Source organism: Megascapheus bottae, chromosome 20 (assembly GCF_031878675.1).
Source record: "Megascapheus bottae isolate mThoBot1 chromosome 20, mThoBot2.hap1, whole genome shotgun sequence".
Lineage (NCBI taxonomy): Eukaryota > Metazoa > Chordata > Mammalia > Rodentia > Geomyidae > Megascapheus > Megascapheus bottae.
In genome coordinates this window covers 30336986-30358498 of record NC_143528.1, presented here as the reverse complement: position 1 = coordinate 30358498, position 21513 = coordinate 30336986, and the positions used below count along the sequence as shown (strand labels likewise).

The following is a 21513-nucleotide window of genomic DNA, read 5'->3' as shown; positions in this document are numbered from 1 at the left end:
ATAGAATAAATTTGAACTTCCAGCCTAAAGTGAATGCAATTCTACTGCTTCAAATTATGGAAATTATTCTACTACTTAAAATCTAGGCAATAAGATGCAACATTTCTCCATTTTCTAGAGCTGAATAACATTTTTCCCTAGTCTTCACTCTTATCAATTCTATATCGACGATACAGTTCCCTCAGAGTCCTAACCACAGCAGTGAAATCTGAGGCTTAACTCCACATATTAGACTATCCTATGTTCTTCTGTGCTTTAAACAATGCCCTATGCTAAAAAGATAAAAACTCAAACCAAATAGTTCTCAAAACCAATTCCAAGGCACAACTCATGTGCCTGCTTCCTAGTTTTTGTTTTCCCCTAGTATTTTATGTGCATTTTCCTCTTTCTTCCAGGAAGACGTATACTTATTCCCAGGCTATCCCTTTGACCAAGAGCCTCCAAACTCTACCATCTGTGTAGCTAAAATGGATATCTCCCTAACTTTTTTTGCCTGGTCTGGTCTTGAATTGTTATCCTCCCAATCTCTACCCTCTGAATAGTTGGGATTACAAGTGTATATACCCTGGATATCATTTTAAACCATGAGGAGGCTCATATACATATACGAGGGAGGAACAATTGAAGGCAGCAAGAAAAGAAAAAAACTAAGGTTCTGTGGGCAGAGTGAAGCTGCTGTTCCATGAGGAAGTAGCTGCTCTGCAGCTGGAGAAGAGAAAGCAAGAGCAAAGAGAAAAGCAAGCAGTGAGGGCAGAGAAGTGGCCACGGATAAGTCATGAATTTTGTCATGCAGTATAACAACTGAAATTTACATGGTACAAAACACATCGTGTGAGCTTGCTCCTTAGCTCAGTCATGTAAAAAAGTGATAAAGCTTATAATGAAGCATAGCACAGCAGAGTATGGCTAATTTGTGATTTTGCTGGAAATACAATCAGATCTGTTGAGAGAATCTGGGATGCATGCACAGAAGGGAAATTCATTGGAAGACTATGATGCTATGACAGGAGAATACTGATGACTCCTGGCACAGGGCTAAAGCAGTGAAAATAATAGCAGTGAAACAATTCTAGGGATGCAGCCATGTGCTTTTAATGATGGGAAATTATAAGGAATGAAGCAACAATTTTATTTGCTATGCAAATTGAAAAGTCAGACTGGTGAAACTCACACAAACACATGTAATACTAGCTACTTGGAGCTGGGGGGCTAAGATATGTAGAAGAGCCCATGCAAGTAAAAAATAAGATTGGATCTCAACGCAATCAATAAATGCTGATCATTATGGTGTGTGCCTGACATCTCAGTTACATGGAAAATTTTAATCAGATGGCTAAGTCTGGGCCAGAGAGATCAAACAGTGAGAACCTACCTGAAAAAATAATGAAAGCTAAAAGACCTGAGGGCATGGCTCAAATGGTAGAGCCCTTTCTGACAAGACCCTGTAGTAATTTTCTAAAACAAACTGAATAAACATAATTCACATGAAAAATCACATATCTTCTGATGTCTTCACAATACAATTTTTAATTCAGCTTAAAGTATCAGCTGTGAAATTATAAATAAATTTATCCCCTTTTTACTGTTATTTGGTGGTCCTTGGGGTAATACTATAGATATAAGTACATGCACACACACACACACACACACACACACACACACACACACACACACACGAGTTACAAAATAGATACACTGCACCCTCTAGTGGTATCACTGATCTCAATCTACAGCAGAATACATAAGGTTTCAGTAATCATTTTAAATGTTTAAATATATACAAAAACTTTGTATGGACTAGAGATTAGATAAAAGATTCCCATTTGCAAGTAATATTCAGCATAAATTTGCCCCTTATTCTTTAAATCAAATCAGTAAATTAAGGATTTTCCCTCCTATACTCTATTAATTATTGTCTTTCATTTGCTTATATATTCAGATGCATATTAAATATGTTCTGTACACTTTTGCATATCAAATCATATACTAGAACTAGACACTGAATTTAGGGAACTCTGAGAAAGTTTGTTTCCTTGAGAGGTAGATTGTACAGTTGGCATTATTATATAATGCAATCATCAAAAATATTGCAGTAAAATTCAAAGATTAGTGGCGGCAAGTAATCAAATTAGTTTCAGCAAATTTTTTCCCAGAAGAGGTGCTAATTCTGGTGGTTTACTTTTCCATCACCTGCCAAGTCCTATTCTCCTCTTTTGATAAAGGCCTGCTGAGTTGATCCACTTGTATTTAAGTAGTCAATACAAGGTCCCCAGATTGAATTGTCTAGAAACATCATATTCACAACCTATCTGCTTCATTGATCACTTATATCTCGGGAGCAGCTTTCAAGAGACTCGTAGTAAGAATGCTTGATTTCAGATGGACACTTTCTTGAGTTCTATGGTGTTATACTATGTGACTTGAGGATAGCAAGGTTTCTCACTTAGGTATGTGAAGATCCCAGCTCCTAATTCCTACGACTGTGCCACACCTGTGGCAGATGCACGTGAACATTGCTCATTGTCACTGGTTACAATCATCTCTCTTCTGTATTTTCCATTACTAAAGCCTTTCCTCTGCACTTGAAGGGGAGGTTGACCTAACTGATTGACATCTGAAATTGCCTTAAAGCCTTTCCATTTCAAATCAAGTTGATATTTATGCATGAGAATTTCAGATGTGAAATGTGAAACAGATAAGTTCTGTTCTACCCAGATTCTCTGACCTTGGACTCTATTGTTTAACTCGTGTGCGTGCGTGTGTGTGTGTGTGTGTGTGTGTGTGTGTGTGTGTGTGTGTGTGTGTGTGTAAGAGAGAGAGAGAAAGAGAGAGGGGGGAGGGAGAGGGAGAGGGAGAGGGAGAGGGAGAGGGAGAGGGAGAGAGAGAGAGAGAGAGAGAGAGAGAGAGAGAGAGAGAGAGAGAGAGAGAGAGAGAGAGAGAGAGAGAGAGAGGGTGAAGGGGGGAGAGAGTGTCTTGGCTTGGTTCATGGTCATAGGTTCTTATAGGCTTGCTTGAATCACATTTCCATTGCCTTGAACATTGTCTGTTTTCGTATCTTTCCAGCCTTTTAAATGTTGAATTTAATTATGGTTTTTTCTCTCCCAGGAGAGGTTATTATATGCATTTTTGTATCTTTTATTTGAATTTCTATTATTGAGTTACCTCAGGACTATGGCATATTTTAAGTAGAATTAGACATACTGTATATATATCATAATAAGAAACAACAAATTTTAAGCATCTGTCAATTGTCTTGGTTACTCTACAGAAAAAAATAATTTGGCCTATTTTTCTTAAATTCTTTTGAACTGGAAAAATAAGAGGCAAAAAATTAAAAGTACCAGTGTGATATTCTATACCTCTATTTTGAGAACTAAGTGTTAGTTTTGCTCTTTGTTTAATTTTCTATTCTAAATAATATAGATACTTACTCAGAGAAATAGCTAAGGTTATTTAATCAATGTATGTGACAGGTTTGACCTTGTGTATTACTAAGGACACTGCTGAAAGAGGACTCCTCCAGTATTAAAATAAAATGATAAAAATCCAATGTATAAAAATCAATCCTTTAGGGATTCTGCCAAGAAAATCAAGAATTCCCAATTAACATTTTTCAGATTTCATCTTTTAAGATATTTAGACAAAGAAAATTCTTCTGTGTGGCTATGACAAGTGTCTGTGTGCCATCCTGCACACACACACACACACACACACACACACACACACACACGAGCAAATTGGTCTTTTCAAACCCTCACATTCATTTACTGATAGAATCCGAGGAGAGCTTCGAAATCAGGCACTGAGAAGCAAGAAACTACCTGCAATTATCTCACTTCTTTTGTGAACTCGTGAACTGATATGGCATGTTCCCTTTTTCTTCCCACAGGACCTGATTGGGGATCTGAAAGAACAGCTTTCCTCTCACTTCAAAGAGGTTATGGTAGGCCTCATGTACCCACCACCATCTTACGATGCTCACGAACTCTGGCACGCGATGAAGGTAGTGATCTGACCAAATACCTGTCACCTGCACAGTCATTTTGATGCTTTTTGGTATATATTTTTATATTGAAAGGGATAATATTTTTTAATCTTGTATTTGAAAGTCATTTACAAGGATTTTATTCTGAGTTTAAATGAGATACTGAATTAGAGGCAAACATAAAGATCAAATTTGCATTTATTTTCATGATCTTTAGGTAACCTTTTACAGGTATTGCTTGAGTGCTTTACATGTTTGCTTCTGGTGGCTTAGAATTATACTTTCTTGCAGAAAAGTCATTTCAATGAAACAAATCAACTACAGATTTGTTACAGATTTCTTTATCTAAAGATGTGGGGAAAACAGTCTTATACTTCTTTCAAATGCTGGCCTTAATCATCTGCAGCATTGTTAGAATTATTTAATTCTAGTGTGGCCTTTGCCAATGCTCAGATCACTGCCCTCTTTGGACAAACAGTGTGCTGCAGGAATGAGGCAAGAGATAACCCAGTCATCAATCCAATCAGTAAGCAAACCAGCAGAGATGCTCATCATCTTAAATAGCCATTGTATAAATTCATAGGGATTTCAACTAACCACTTGAATCAATGTTGCATGCCAACTCCTACTTCTTGCCCCAGAAAAAGCAACCTTTGGCCATGTCTTACACGACCAAAATGTGCAAGATCATATGTTACTGATACATTTTATATCAATATTTCCTAAAGCGGTAAAGACTCCCACAGCTTTCCTGAATTTAAACATTAGAAAAATGTTTTGACTTGAAAATCACTATCAGAGAGAATGTATTCAGATGTATATGGTTGACATTCCAAAAGTGTAGAGAAATTGTAAAAAAGCCCACATTTAAGAAAATACAGGGACAGGTTCCCAAAAGTCCTTGGACAATTAAAAGGTCTGGATTCACACATACTGCTGGCTTCTAATCAGAGGAAAAGAGTTTTCCGCAGATGATGTTATGCTCGGGGGAAATCAAATGATTAGGCCATAGCATAGCCAGAGTTGAAACTGAGCTCCCCCCTCTTTCTTTTTTTTTAACACATTCTTTTCCTCTCTGCTCTACCGCTTCTTAGAACAGCAGGAATGCTTTGTCCCTGTACTGTTGCTCAAGTTCACTTTCCTTCCTGGTAGAAATGCCCTGTGTGTCTCTCTGTCTTTGTCTTTACAGGGAGCAGGCACTGATGAGAATTGCCTCATCGATATCTTAGCTTCCAGGACAAATGGAGAAATTTACCAGATGCGAGAAGCCTATTCTTTGCGTAAGAATATAACGAGCTAAGCATGTAATATACTCAAATGCAAAGTTTGTATTTTAACACACAAGAATATTCCAATCAATGTACTTTGGGGAGAATTTTCTAAGAGATTCTCACATTGGAAATATGAGTCCCTCGATTGGAAGAGTAGTTTCTAGTGACAAGGGAGAAGATGGGAGGGAGAAAGGGAAGATACCAGGAATACAGATAAAATCATTGTTTAACAGGTTCTACAAAAATACCTGTTCACTGTCTATAAACCTCTTACTATCCGCAGTCTACACAAAAAGTGAGGTTTATGAAAGGTAACTGTCTTCACTTTCAATAACTGCTAATGCATTGTGTATCATGAAATATCCACACAGCGACCTTTATTGCATGTGAGCAGAAACAAGACTTTTCCAAGGGAAATGAAGTAAGATGCTTTCCTTACAGTATTCAATGAGATGTAGCACTTGGGGAAAGTGCTCAGCTGGGCAGCACACTATATAAATACAATGTGTAACTCTGACTTTGAGAATGAGACACTGTGAAGTAACTGTCCATAGTCTTTCTCAATTTCGGAATGAAGGTAAGTTAGGGGTTTCTTTTAAGACAATGAGACCATTGCCCAAATTGCAATTAATTGACAGATTCTTTGGAAGACAGTTTGTTGGCTAAAAAATAAAAGATTTAGCACAATGACTGTACTGCCTATACTATGGGGAGTAGAATCAACTCAGTCAAAGCACATGGGTTCATGGATCTATAATAAACCACACTGATGGCTCATGCCAACTCAGGCAAAGAATGCCTATAAGGCGCATATCCCCAGTTAATCACCAAAATAGCCAGAAGTGGAATGATGGAAGGGGTGGCATTGTCCAAAAAGAAATATAGTCTTTACCTGACTTATTTAACTAGAACCTCTAGGTCCATAACCTTTAGGGTAACAATATTTTCAAGCCAGAAATGTAACTCAAATGCTAAAGTACCAGCCTTGAGCACAAAAGCTCAGAGACAGTGCACTGGTCCTGAGTTCAAGGCCCAAAACTGGCACCAAAAAAGTATTAAAAATAAAATGTAACAAAACCATACTCTAAATGGGGATCTTTCCTTATCCAGAATACAGCTCTAATCTACAAGAGGACATTTATTCTGACACTTCAGGACACTTCAGAGATACTCTGATGAACTTGGTGCAGGTAAGGCATGACAAAAATCCATTCTAAACACAAGACATAAGCCCTAAATATATCATAGTTCATTATTTTGTGTAAAGGAATAGATACATATTATTTCCAAAACACAAGACAGAAGTCCTAAATATATTATAGTTCATTATTTTGTGTAATAACACTGACCATCAACCAGCTTCAAAATAAACAACTCAAATATTAACTTTGGTAGGAAGGTAAATATGAATAAATATGAATGTGTGCTCAGCCCTTCTAAAACTTAAAAATCATAGACTATAACTAATTGTAAATGTATATGCATGCCTAAAAATTTATCTATCCTGTGATAGTTAAAAAATTTAAATGATAAGTGATTATAACTTTTTATTCAAAAATAGAAATTATTCTCAAGTGTTATGCTATTCAAATCTATGAGACTGTCTTGGGACATATGACTAACTTCTGAACAGTTATGTACAAGACACAGAATTTAATTGAAGCATATAGAGTCTTCAATAATGTATATAATTACTGTTATACAATTGCCATTTCTTAAAAGCATGTCACAGATGAACATTGTGATAAGGATACTATGAAAAAGTCTGATTATCTTTTTTTAAATGTTGTTGTCGGGGTAACGTACAGAGGGGTTACAGTTACATTCATCAGGTAGTAGGTGCATTACTATCTTCTATTTTATATATTTTTTAAATGGCTGCCATTCTATTTAACAAAGGCATTCAGGAATACAAAACAAAAGTAAGTCAGTGTTCAGCTCTTAACCACTCAAAGAGAATAGAGAAGCTCAAGCAGACAATATTTCTTTTCTCATGGTTTTTATTTGAGGCAGGGTCTCACAATGGGGTCTAAATTGGCCTTGAACTCATGATTCTCCTACCTCAGGCACCTGAAAGCTGGATTACAGGCATGTACTGTCAAAATGGGAAAATGTCTTCACCACAGGATTTTTTGTTGTTTGAGTTTCCTTTTGATGGGTGCGAAAATGTACCTGAAATGAAATAAGTATGTCCAAGTCTACAGCCTTTCCGAAATAATTGATTAAAACATCACTGAGTCATTAGCAAAGAATTTCACCATGAGCCATAGACTGTTGCATAACACAATGTGGAAAGAAAGAAGAAAGGAAATTGCTTTAGGTGGGAATTAAGTGAAAGACTGGTACCCAGGATAAAGCCTTTGCTGGAGGAGTCATGAAAGAGCATCTGTCTGACTCCTGAGCTCCTCGCTGTTAGCTGATGAATTAGAATGGCCCTGGGGATAATCCATGAACAACCATTGTGCATGTTTGCTTTTTCTGCATGGCGCCAGAGCCAGATTTCTCCAAGAGTTCCTGAGTGGTGTTTTGAAGCTAAGTGTTTCAGTGGCTGCTCTTCTAAACTCCTGAGGGGTTCTTCTTCTCCTTTGTCTGAAGTGGCTTCATAACTCCTTGAGGGCTCTAACGGTTTTTGCTGCTCAATTTTGGGCAAATCGAAAGAGGCCTGCCAGTTTGTCTGTCATTCAATTGTATGGTCTTGGATTTAACCTTCTTGAGATCCAGAAGTTTGCTACGCAAATTAAAAATTCGAAACTTTTTTCTGTCAAATCTTTCCCAATCTTAATATTCTACAATTCTTCTGTTGTTACAATCGCGTCTTCTGCTTGCCTGTGTAGTCACACATTCAGAAAGAAAGGAAAGGTTACGCATGCTGTCATCATCTTAGCCTTATTAAAATAGAGGGGCACCCCTCCTGTGAATTAATAAAGATTGTGGGAATTAGAGCATAGAGCTTTAAGAACTGCAAAATGTTCATGAACTGCAAAATGTTTAAAAATATCATTATTATATATTTTAGGAGGAAAGATCTTAAACTTAATCTACACAGGGTTGTCTGCCAGAAATATTTCTAATAAGGAAACAAGTGAGCTGGAACACATCTTTCTTGAAAATGAATGCCAGTCATTAAACTGGCTCACAGCATTTCCTGTGAGCTTTCACCACACTAGATTTGTGGGAGGTCTAATTATCTGTCAAATAATGAAGAATTGGTCACGTGGAGATTAATTAATCAATATGGATAAATTGCATTGGGAATGATAAATGTTTCATCAAAGAGAAAGAGAGGAAGCTGCCCAGATGGTGGCTGATTTCTCATTCCGGCCCTCTCCCTTGGGCATAGTTTCTCAAACTTGTAGGAAGAGGCCTCTGGGATGCAAATGGTATCACCTTTCTAATCACCAAATTTTACTTCTGTTAATTTATTCCAGTCACATTTTTATCTTATCCTTACTTGGATGCCATACTCATTGATGTCATTTCTCTGAATTGACACCAAGTAAAACTACCAGGCTGCTAATTCATAAAATGCAAGAGTGACTCTGTCTTTATGGAAGAAGTTGTTTCATGTTTTACTTGTTGACATTCTTTTAATCCATCCATCAGCTTAAAATACTCTTGGCAATTCTCTGCCAAGAAAAGTCATCAGAGGGATACCATTTCAGGTTAAACTCCAAGAATTATCTTTTAAAATAAGATTTCAGTTTGAATAAAAATTTTAGTTGTTATTGTAATTATTAGTTAAGGAAACTCAACTATTTCTCACAAAGTTTGCAAAGATATCATTTATTACCTTAGCTACATAATAAAACTGAAGGTGACTAAAACTTGCAAAGCTCTCCCAAAATATTTATCTTTGAAATTATTTCTCAACATTTCCAAAGAGCCCTTTTGAACACATACAGTATGTCAAGCTTGAATTTAGACAACTGAAAATGATCATTAAACAAAAGGGACCCAAACCTTACAAAACTCATATCTACCAAGTTTAATGTGGACTTTTAATCTGAAGTGTTATGTAATATAGAATTTTGAAGATGATAAAATATGGCAAAACAAGGTACTGGGAAATAAGATTGCTGGGGCTGGGCTGAGTGGGTGGGTTGTAAGATTATACAGGTTGCCTAGAATAGTTCTCATTGTAAAGATGAGTTTTGAAGAAACGTAAATCAAAATAACTCTAAGATTCCACCTCACTCCAGTTAGAATGGCAAAGATCAAGAAATCTAATAACAACAGATACTAGAGGGGATGTGGCCAGAAAGGATCACTACTACTGTTGTGGAGAGTGCAAACTCATTCAACCAGTACAAAAAGCAGTATGGCAGTTCCTCAAAAGACTACATAGAGCTCCCCTATGACCCAGCACTTCCACTCCTTGGCATTTACCCACTCATCCAGAAACAAGGACATACTAAATCCACTAGCACAATGATGTTCATTGCAACACTATTTACCATAGCAAAAATATGGAACCAACCCAGATGCCCCTCAGTTGATGAGTGGATCAACAAGATGTGGTATTTATACACAATGGAATTCTATGCTGCTGTCAGAAAGAATGACATCGCCCCATTTGTAAGGAAATGGAAAGACTTAGAAAAATCATATTAAGTGAAGTAAGCCAGACTCAAAGGAACATAGGCTCAATGGTTTCCCACATTTATCCTAATCAGTAGAAACCTTGGGCTCTCCTAGCAGAGATTTACTATAGAGCAAAACCTAGATACATAAGGCCATATGGAATGATGCTAAATGAAAGGACCTACAGAATATAGAAACAAAAGCCATATAATGAGTGATTGTTGTCCTTAATGAACTATGTTATCTCTCATCTCTTTTGCTGTCCCTTGGTTATCTCATATTGTTACAGTATTTCACCTTGTTATCTGATATATTGTATATATGTGTATTTGGTTATTTGAAATTGGATATGGAAAGAAGGAAAACAAGGTGAAGGGCGGTGTGGGGGGAGGGAAATTGGGACCAAGACATGAGAAGGGGTATCAATGTACGTGAAATAATGCACCTTCTGTCTGGTGAATATAATGTAATCCTTCTATTAATTAAAATTAAAAATATATGAAAAAAGATGAGTTTTGAGAAAAGATTCAGATAAAAGAGACAGCCAACTTATCAATTGGTGGTATACAGTATTTCAGGCACTCTGCAAAGCTAGAAATAAGTCTAAGACTGGAAAGTATGCAATAGGAATTAGAAATAACAGGAGGCCAATTGGGGCCACCCAAACAAGCAAAGAAAATGTACTACTACAGTAGGTATAGGGACACAGAGATGTCGAAGTAGCTTCTCGATCTGGAATAGAAAATGACTCAGTGGTTCTACTCATGCTACTTAAGGACTGGGAAAAGTAAGGAAGTTCAAGGGATGGACCCCTGCCTGGACATTCTATGTCACTGAATTTACAGCCATGTGGTCATTTCTGGACTTTTAAAAAAATTACAGTATGGAAGAAATCCCTGTAACCACCCATCATAAATATTGTTTTTAAACAGCTTTCCTTTAATGATTAATCTTGTTACCTTGTTGGGAAAAGGATAGGGTATTACTAGAGAGCATTAATTGGGGTGGGGGATCTATTATGAAAGTGGGAGGCATCATCCCATAGGAAAGAGGTCATGGAAGAATAAGATTAAAAATTAAAGAGGAGGAGGAGAAAAAGAGATAGCAAAGGCATCATCCCCTTCCTCTGCTTCCTCGCTACCATGATGTAAGCCACTCTATTCTGCCATGTTCCTCCCACCGAATGAACTGAGACTTCTGAGAGTGTGGGAGGCAAAGTCATTCTTCCTCTTTTTAAGAGAGTTTTTTCTAGTAACTCATCACAGTGGCAATGCATCTCTTCCAGAGACAGTGATTAAGGAAACTCTGATCATGTGCCTCCAAAGGAATGCTCTGCTTATTTTTCCAGGGATCCAGGGAGGAAGGATATACAAACCCTGCAATGGCTGCTCAGGATGCAATGGTAACTAGAACCTGCTCCATGCCTGATCATCAGAACCTTTGTTAGAGTGGTCTCGGTTGATTCTGATGCTTCTTCATGACTGTGTGATGTTCCAGGTCTTGTGGGAAGCCTGTCAGCAGAAGACAGGGGAGCACAAAACCATGCTACAGATGATACTATGCAACAAGAGCTATCAGCAGCTGTGGCTGGGTAATTAGGGGTTCAATCGCTTGGTGGCCACTTAACCATTATAGAACAAAATGCAAGAGGTTGATTAGAAAACAAAAGAACAAAACAAGCATCAAAATAAGACAGTTTTCAATAAAACATTTATGATTACTTAGATTTATATGAATGTATAGAATGAAAGAACTAAGGGGGAATTGTCCCCATCAGTTTACTGTTTTTCCAATAACTAAAATGTAATATTGTCAAAGACTGAATCTTTAAATATAAAGGAATTAATTGAACTACTATTATTTCCTATTACATAGGCCATATATTGTCTTGAAAAGTTTTTAGGGAACATAGTTACTTAGCTCGCAATTAATCACTATGAGTGACGAATATTGAGTGCTGTGAGAATGTGTATTTGGACTGATTCAGTCTGATACTGTCATATTGGTCTCAGAGGTGAACTCATATTACTTTTCATGTTAACTTTCCTCAAATTTTGGCACCTATCTTTTCCCGTTATTTTTTTAAAATTTTTTTGTATGAAATAAGTCTATAATTTTTTAAGGTCAGGCATGGTAACACACCTCTATGATTCCCAGCACAGGAGGAGCTGAGCCAGGAAAAACTCAATTGAAGGCCAACCTAGATTACAGAACAAGAACCTCCTCCCATCCTATCACTAAAGAATTGTTTCAAATGGCCTCCCTGATTTCAATTCTGCCTCTATACTTCTATAGAGGTTACTTACATATGAGGTTATAATTCTATGTTAATTGCAGGTGATAATCGTAATAATAATAAGGTACTTCATTGTTTCTAATTTGCTATGAAATGGGGCTAGTCAATATTTATGCTTTAAGTTTATCACATTTATAAAAAATGTATCTATATTGTGTGTTAAAGTTTTCCAGGAATTTCAAAATATTTCTGGGCAAGACCTAGTAGATGCCATTAATGATTGTTATGATGGATACTTTCAAGAGCTGCTAGTGGCAATTGGTAAGTAGTAATTTATAGACTATACAGCAAACTTTTATTTCACAATAAATGCTGACTGGCTTCATGTGTATTGAAGGTAGAAGAATAAACTCTTTTTGAGTCATTTTCCCCCGAACGCCATCATATGAAAGTGCTGTAAACTCTATAAAAAGAAAATATATCAGTGAGTGACACAAAGCACCAAACCAACAACTAATGATTTTTATATTTTTTTATTTTCTTTAACTAGTTGTACAAAAATGAGTTGCCATTTCACATGCACATACAATGTATCTTGATCATTGTCTTAATTTCGTAGGATATACAGTGAACTCTGGAGTGCATTCTCCTGCTCTTCTTCCCTGCATAAATAAATAAGCTGGCATCTCTCCTTAAAAACTGGTTCATCTTTTATGTTAGAATACACATAATTGTCAGGTGCCATCTGTCAAGAATTCAAGTTCTCACACAAGTAAACTTATTGAATCTGTTCCTTAACATTCACTCACTGACCTCATTCTTAAGTAAATAGCACAGGGGTACAATATGGTGTCATTCTTGTCTCCCAAAAGCAAAGGGATTGTTGGCTTATGCAACATGCTTTTGTTATGATCTCTAATAAATTTACCTTTAAGAGTAAATCCCAATACAAAAGAGATCCACTATATTGTTACTTGTTCGTGATTTTGTAGGCTACTATGAGACAGCCATACCTTTACTCCTTCCTAAGACATTCCTACAGAGGGAAAAGAGCTGGTGGTCGTTCATAACTGTTACAAGGGACTTCCCAGCAGGAATTATAATGCGGGAATTATAAGTGAAGAGCCTTACTGAAATAGTCCCATTCAACAGCATTCATCTAGATAGATACTTGTTAAATTAAGTGAATATTGTGATTTTTCATTCACACACATACATGACCCCTGGGAGTTTTGAAATAACAAATTTCATTATCTAGTAAAGGAGTTTTGATCCACAGTTCTATAAATACAATTTTGTGGGTTCCATGAAACCCTTAAGACAGTACACAAAATATGATGGCTAATATCTGGGTATTTTTCTGAGAATAAGATCCATACATTTCATCAAACTCTCACTGACATTTTGTAGCAATGTCTCACATCAAAACTGCTCACTTTACACACAGAACCTACACAGTTTAGAGACAATTTCAAAGCCTATCAGCTAATGTGCGGCCAAGTTACTATAGAACTCGTGACATTGAAATCTGGGGAGAGCTGACTTTCCTCTGCAGATTTGTCGACACAAAAATAGTGGATATGAAGAAACAGTAGATAAGAGAGTCTTCATTTATCAATATGTAATGATTGAACCTACTTTTCCAGTTACTAATGGGGCCCCATCAATAGAAGTGTGAAATAAGAAAGACAAAAATAGTCCCAGTGTATTCAAGGATCTTGCATAAGATGATTATCAGACTCACATTTCTTTGTAGTAAAAAAAATAAGAAAAATGAAATTATGATCTCATATATTTATAAAATTCCTTGAGCTATGGAGAGAAAATAATGATGACTTTATTTTGGCTTGACGTGATAGTCTTTCTTACATTACTCATTCATTTATGAATCTATTTACTTATCCAAGTAAGAAACACCAAAGACGTAAAATCATCAACTGAAAATCATACAGGACAATTGTTGAGCAGGCTCAAAGATATTCAAAGCCACTTGTTCATGATAATTTCTCTTTAGGACATATTGAATCTACTAACAAATCTATTCAGGATGGGAGGCTTGTGGGGATGAACTGTGTGGAGAATAACGGCTGGAACTCATAGGAATGTGGAGCATTTCGAAAGCTGAAGTTCAAGGGGCCAGGAGTTTGGCCTAGTGGTTAAAGTGCTTGCCTAGCATGCATGAAGACCCGGGTTCGATTCCTTGGTACCACATATATAGAAAAAAAAAAGCCGGAAGTGGTGCTGAGGCTCAAGTGGTAGAGCTCTAACCTTGAGAAAGTCCAAGGACAGTGTGCAGGCCCTGAGCTCAAGCCCAGGACTGGCAAAAAAAAAAAAAAAAAAAAGCTGAAGTTCAAATCTTCAAATCTATGTTACCTTAAACCCTTCAATAATACAGACTAATAATTGATGGTGATCCAGGTCTCCTTGAAGCACCGTTAATTCTGATTTGAAGAAATAAATTTTCTTCCACCAGACTATCTGAAGAAGCTAAGAATTCTAAGAGGCAGGGATGAGTGAATCAATACATTATTGTTACTTTGTATTTTTTTCCAACAGACTCCAGTGCAGCTATTACTCTAAGTGTTGAAATTATAATACAATGAGAAGAATCAAAGTCATTTGTTTCTCAAATTCTCAAGAAATTGTATCTTGTCCCTCAAGTATCTCTGTTCTCTTTGGTCTCTTCTAGTTCTCTGTGTTCGAGATAAACCAGCCTACTTTGCTTATAGATTACATAGTGCAATTCATGTAAGTGCAATTTATCATTTAAAATTTTTTCTCAAAGAACCAATTTTACTCCTACAATTTCAATATTGATTCTGATTTCTTAACTTGTATGAATATTCATGCTTTTCAAAGAAAGCATTTCCAGGTGGATAAAAATGTATTAAACACAAAAACATGATTTAGCAATTAAAAATTGCTATTGTTTTTTTTGCATCAAATTTAGGTACCTAAGGTGTGTATTTCTTTGGGGTATCTATCCTTCACACATATATGTCTAGATAGTTACAAAAATTGATCATTCCAAATTCTTTTGTATTGTTTCCAAAGCATCATTCTAATGCAAGGGCAGGCACAAGCCACTGAGCAGGAGAAAGTCTACATAGCCAACAGACAAGATAAAATAATGGCATTCGCAGGAAAGTAGATGAATCTAGAGTGAATCATGTTGAGTGAGACAAGTCAAGACCAAAGAAACAAAAGGCGCATGGTATCCTTAATATGTGGCTATTAGATCCAAACAGTACAAGAGCGAGGACTCAGTATTTGCGTACCCAATGCTATGGACATGGTATAGAAAATATAAACACAACTACACACACATAAAAATTTATGACTCTATAGACAAAATATTTTATTACATAGATTAATGTGTATCTATGACATACAAACCCTCAGCCTAATTTTAATTATGTTGTAACATCTAAGAGCCAGTGATTGTATATAGAGATTTCCTTCTTGAATACTTGTTTGTTAAACACATCATTTGAAATATTATGTAAAAATCAATGTCAATAAATTCTTTAAGTAAAAAAAAGAAAAACCGAAACTATGAAAGCAATGTCAGTGATTGTTGTTCCAAGTGTTATTTTTTGAGATTCTGGTAAACAGTAAATTCTAAAGCTATTTTTACAATTGAATGAAAAACATTTCTATGCTCAACTATGATCTTCAGTTACATATTATCTGAAGCAATCACTCCTATGAGAACAACTACTTAAGTACATCATACAAGGCACACTTTATCTGCAATATATATGAAACGTAGATAGAAAAAAATAAAAGGTCTTTAATCAGAAAGATCTGCTTCTTAATATGTAACTATATTTAGTAGACATCTAGGATTTTCTGAACAGAGGATTGCAATAGCTCAAAAGCTGTGAACATATGGCCCTATGGGATGAGGCTAAGCCAAATGAATTCCGGGACATGGAAACAAGAGGTTTATCTTTGTGGTTGTTGGTGTTTTTTCTCTCCACCCCTTATTCCCTGACTTTAGTACCTGGTATATTATTTATGTGTTTATTTGTTTATTTGAAATAGAGAAGGGAAGGGGAAAATTGGGAGAGGTGGGGGGAAGGAGTAAAGCATGGGGGAGATGCATCAATGTTCAAGAAGTAATGTATCCACTACCTGACGAATAGAACTATAACCCCTGTATACATCACTCTGACAATAAAATACAATTTTAAAAAAGGGGAAAAAAGGAAAAGAACAGGTCTCATGCAAGTCAATATACATATGCATACACCATAACCTTCAAAAATGAGGATAAAACTAAAATGGTCAAATAGTGTCATATTTGTAGTATTCAGTGAGCTTTATTTCATTAATTTATTATAGCATATAAATTGTACAAAACACTGTATCCATTGCGACTTTTTATGCATGTGTATTTTATACATGTATATTTTACAGGCAAACCACTTGAAAGTAACTACCTACATATAGAAAAATATGCTAGTACAAAAACACATATGATCACATATTTTGTGCATACTCAGAACACAGGAGAGCAATCCATATTTCATGGTCCTCTACTTCTCTTTAATTCTACTTTCAAGGAGCAAAGAATGGCTTGATTAAACATGAGTTTAGTTTAAACAGCATATTCAACAGTGTTATCGAATAATTTCAACAATTTCTTTCCCCAAAGAATCAATTTCTACAACAGAATAAAACTCTTTGCTTGTGAAAAACCCTGGAAAAGTAATGGCAATTACCTGGTTCCAGCTATGAACAAACACAGGACTGCTTATTACAAGGACATGCAAAAATTATGTCCTTATTATGCACGTGTTAAGAAGGAAGAGGGCAAGTCCATCTGTTCACAACTTATGTGGAGGAAAGTGGAGAATTGAATATTCAGTCATAATAATATTCAACCAAAGTACTCAAAATTTTTATGTATAAAGACTTTAACATGAGCTATTCATCCAAGTTCTTTTTACTTCTAGCTTTCTGGTTTTATTCAAAGCACTCTAAATTATCTGTAGTTCAAAACAGAATGCTTGGTTAGATTGTTCATGTATTTGAGGTCACCTCAAATTGTTATAAAGTCCTTTGGTTTCAAAATAATGACATCAAAAATGAAATTATGCTTGCTGGCCACCAGATGTCACCAAGATTCCACGTGACACAGACACTTCCGTGTGTCCTGTACACAGATACTGATTTCTGTATTCTTCACTATTTGAACTTAAACGAGCAACTGTTCAGTGTGTGTGGAATTGTCTTTGCAATTTTCCCACAATGACATACAAACTGAACGTGTGTTCACTGCCATAGATATTTTCGGTGTTCATCTCCATGCAGTATTTGTCCACATGAGGAAGAATGTTTACCTAGGCTCAGATTTGTACTTTGTACAGCAGTGGTGAAAGGGATCGTATGAACACTGAAGGGTCTAGAAAAAGGAGAGATCACTGCCAAGTCAGGGTGAGGTGATGAGGGTCAAGGTGGAGGCCGAAACTGAAGAGAGTAATTCTGTGTGAGAGCATGATGAGAACGAGAAAAGGCACAGTTGATTCTTGCCATCTCTCCTGCCAGCTTCCTACACAGTGAGGTCTCACCAAGGCGGGTAGTTGGAAGGGCAAATCTCTAGGGGAGGGAAAGGAGGTCACTCCATTTGGGGCGGGCTGACACGAATGGACGAGTTTCTGATTTTTCTACCCTTTCCTGTCTCTTTTAGGATTTTGGTTTCCATAATAAAACTGTAATCAGGATTCTGATTGCCAGGAGTGAAATAGATCTGCTGACCATAAGGAAGAGATACAAAGAGAGATATGGAAAATCGCTGTTTCATGACATCAAGGTAAGTCTTTCTGCATGTGCCTTCACACTCATTCTAGATTGCTTGAAGTGGGCATAGAGCTTTTAATCTGAAGGATCCCATGTGAGAAGCTAAAATATGAACTATTTCAATGAGGTTGATTTACTGTGATAGGTTCAAACTAGGAAGTGCTGCTCTCTCAATGATACAATGCGATTACTCTTCGGTGTAAGCAAAATCATTGATGCATTTATGCCAAACATTCATCTCCTATCATTGTGTTTCAAGAGTTAAGTGTGACCTGGACTAGAAACACACATAAAGAAGACTCACATACCACTCCAACTCTTCTCTCGTAGTATCATTGCCAAATAACATCAACCAGCAATTGGGAGACATGGTATCAACCTATTTTCCAGACTCTGAATTTATTTGAATTAATCACAATAATAAATTATAAAATAAATAATATAACTATTATATAATACATATATATTACATATTATATACTATATTATCTATATATTATATACCATATAATGTATTATATAAACATAAAAATAGGAAAGATAAAATAAATACTAGAATAATAATAATATAATAAGGCACCTCTTCATAAACTAAAGAGATTTCATTTTAATGCAAGTTATTTGCTATTACATTAGAGCTCTCTCAACTGGGCATTAACTGCATAGTAGTGATTATAACCATGATAATGTCAGCCTCAATAACTTTCATTTTGCATAGTTCTTAGCTCTTTTGGTTCAAATTAGAAAAATAATTTGAGGAAGGTCAAGGGTCTCTGGACCTTTCATGCTGTGTTTTCTAGAAACACTATGAGATTTTATTTCAAGTACATTGTGGTGGTGATGTTGTTTCAGAATTTTGCCTCGGGGCATTATGAGAAAGCACTGCTTGCCATCTGTGCCGGTGATGTTGAAGATTATTGAAATAAAACAGAAGGAGAAATCTGGAGAACCACGAACTCTTCTTCAGAGAGTCACCAAAAATGTAGATTTTCTGTCAAATGTCTGCTGTTATTAGCACAGTAGCAAAACTGTATGATGATATTTTGTTTTCTCTTTAAAATTATTTCATGTCAAAAATCTATTTCTGATAGATATTGATCTGGATTTGTATTTCTTATTCATTAATTAAATTGAACAAGGTGGAATAATAAGTAAAAAAAAATGTGTTTGAGTAGGTTTTATTTAAACTCAAACTATCAATTCCTTACAATAAGAAAGTCTGTTTAAGACTGTCCTTCACAAGCAAGATCTGCAGAATCAAGGAAGACACAATGTGCGACCATCCTCCTTAGAGGAATTTTATAAAGACTTGTCCAAACACAATAAAGCTAAAGTAAGCTCCTAAAAGAAAATATATGAAACACTAACATGCACACGACACACACTTATCTATATTAGCCTCTCAAGAGTCTTCAATATAAAATTAGAAATGTGCATATGGATTATGTGGTGTGTGTGTGTGTGTGTGTGTGTGTGTGTGTGTGTGTGTGTGTGTGTGTATTGGTTGTACTTACAACCACTGTGATCAAGGAAAGTTTGCTCCTTTTGGTTCATTTCTTTGTTAGTCCTGAGGCTTGAAGTACAGCCTGGGCATGGTCCCTGAGCTCTTTTGCTCAAGGGTAGCATTCTTCAACAGCTCCACTTCCTAGCTACTTTTTAAATAGCACTTCAAACTCCAATGTCATTCTCACTGATTTTGCACTTCATGAACATCACCTTAATGGATCTGAGGATGTTATATGCATTGTGCCATCACTGGAATCAAGTCTTTTCTGTCTCAAAATGTAGCAAATTAGGAGGAGAAAATGAAAAATACAGAAATCACATATTGGAGGAAACCTAAACTGATTATACACAGATTGCCAAAAATAAACACCAGAGACAAACTGTTCATGTCTAACACTGAGGACTCCAAATGCAAGCAAAGCAAATAACCACTAAAAGATCCAGAGGATGTGATAGGGAGGAAAGCCAGGGAAGTCCCTAAAATCTGGATGAACCATGAAAATGGCCCAAGTGTTTTCTTGCCACGTGGAAGTCTTTTCAGTAGCCCATAATCTAGTCTCTGTAAATCTTCTCCTACTGGTGTGATGGAGTGAGGTTGAACATGTAATCAGAATCTAGTATTTGACAGGTGGGCTGAACTGGGACATTTTAAACTCAAGACAGTGCACAGCATATTACATTGAAGAATAATTAGACTTCTATCTCCTGTACAAGATTTCACCTTACTGAATGATTTATGATATTATAAATTGGGTTTACTATCTCTAAAAATTCATAAATAATATTTCAAGGGAAAAACCACTCTTTGAGGTATTTAACATACATATTATTTTTTTGCCAGCTAAAAATCTTGAAGAAGAAAAGTGTTAGGATTCCAGCTGCAGTGAGTAGTGGAATTATTTTTAAAATGTATACTTTAGGTAAATAACACATCTTATTTCTTTGTTCCACCATGCTGTTTATCAAATCAAAAGCAAATCTAGATGGTGTAAGTTCAGCTCTTACAATAGGCAAAAAGGGCTACTGCTATAAGGCCAGAAAAGAGTGCTAAACACAGTGGTCAGCCAGAAAAAGCACTTGACTCTTGCAGGGATGAGTAAATGTAGCCAGAAAAAAAACAAAGAGGGTGTGGAAAGAAATGAGGAATGTGTGCTATGAGATGCATTTGTATCCACTCTCTAGAAATAATACAAATAGGAAGTGAAGGTTTACAGTGGAGCTGTAAATGGCCTGAGGCATGAAACAAAACCAAGATACAATGAATGAGTAGTTGATGTGGGCATCTTTATTTAGTATTTCAAGCCCTGGCAGATCAAGGACAATTGATGTGCAAATATCACCAGGTCCTATCCAGGAGTTAGGGTTCAAGAGTGACTTATGAAAGGCTTGCAGGATAGATTCAATGAAGTAACTCCTAGTGGAAGAGGACGCCTGATGACAGTTTGGTCCAGTCACATGAACTGGGACTATATCCTGTTAAGCAAGGATGATGGTGGAGCTCTTTGGCTGATTATTTCTGAGGCTATGAATGGGAATGTTTGAAAGATCAGGCACTGTTGTGGGAAAACAAGATTATCTTCCAGTGTGACCCAAATCCTATGGCAAAGCATGGATCTAGCAAAGACAGTTGTAAACGAGTTCACAGAACACAACAGGCCAGGTGAGCTCATCTCTATTTAAAAACAAGCAAGCAAACAAAGCAACACCTGAGTGAAGTTGAATGTTCTCATTGCCTGCCTTAGTACTCCATTAGGATTCCTCCTTGAGATCCTTTGCACTTTCTCTCATTGATTTCATTTTCAAATAAACTTGCTTTACCTTCAAAAACAATCTGACATTGAATGTCTTGTTTTGAAGTGGGGATGCTGCATCTAACTGATGCCATCTTGGCCTCGTGGTGGATAGAGTTAGGTTTAACTGGTGCCATCTTGTCATCATGGTGGAAAAAGAAGGCCCAACTTCAAGGGATGCCTGAATTCCTGGAGGCAGAGGCGGGGACTTGGATGATAGGGTACTGGACCTGTTAATCCTTTGCTTTCAACTCATGAGACACTCAAGTTTCCTGTGACCCTGCCCCCTGCCCCTGATTCTATTTAGGGCCAGACCAGCTCAGATGCCATTACTCCATG

The 21513-nt window shown here is 36.5% G+C and overlaps 1 protein-coding gene across 1 annotated transcript in view; it reads left to right on the top strand.

Annotated features, from left to right (window-relative positions):
- Positions 1-18867, top strand: part of Anxa10 (annexin A10) — a 47314-nt gene extending 28447 nt beyond the window's left edge. The window contains exons 4-12 of the mRNA XM_090353785.1: positions 3890-4003; positions 5175-5265; positions 6367-6446; positions 11186-11239; positions 11335-11428; positions 12299-12394; positions 14763-14821; positions 17769-17891; positions 18731-18867. Coding sequence (XP_090209911.1) covers positions 3890-4003; positions 5175-5265; positions 6367-6446; positions 11186-11239; positions 11335-11428; positions 12299-12394; positions 14763-14821; positions 17769-17891; positions 18731-18799 — 780 coding nt within the window. The 3' untranslated portion in view covers positions 18800-18867. The remainder of the gene's footprint in view (positions 1-3889; positions 4004-5174; positions 5266-6366; positions 6447-11185; positions 11240-11334; positions 11429-12298; positions 12395-14762; positions 14822-17768; positions 17892-18730) is intronic.
- Positions 18868-21513: the final 2646 nt, after the last annotated feature.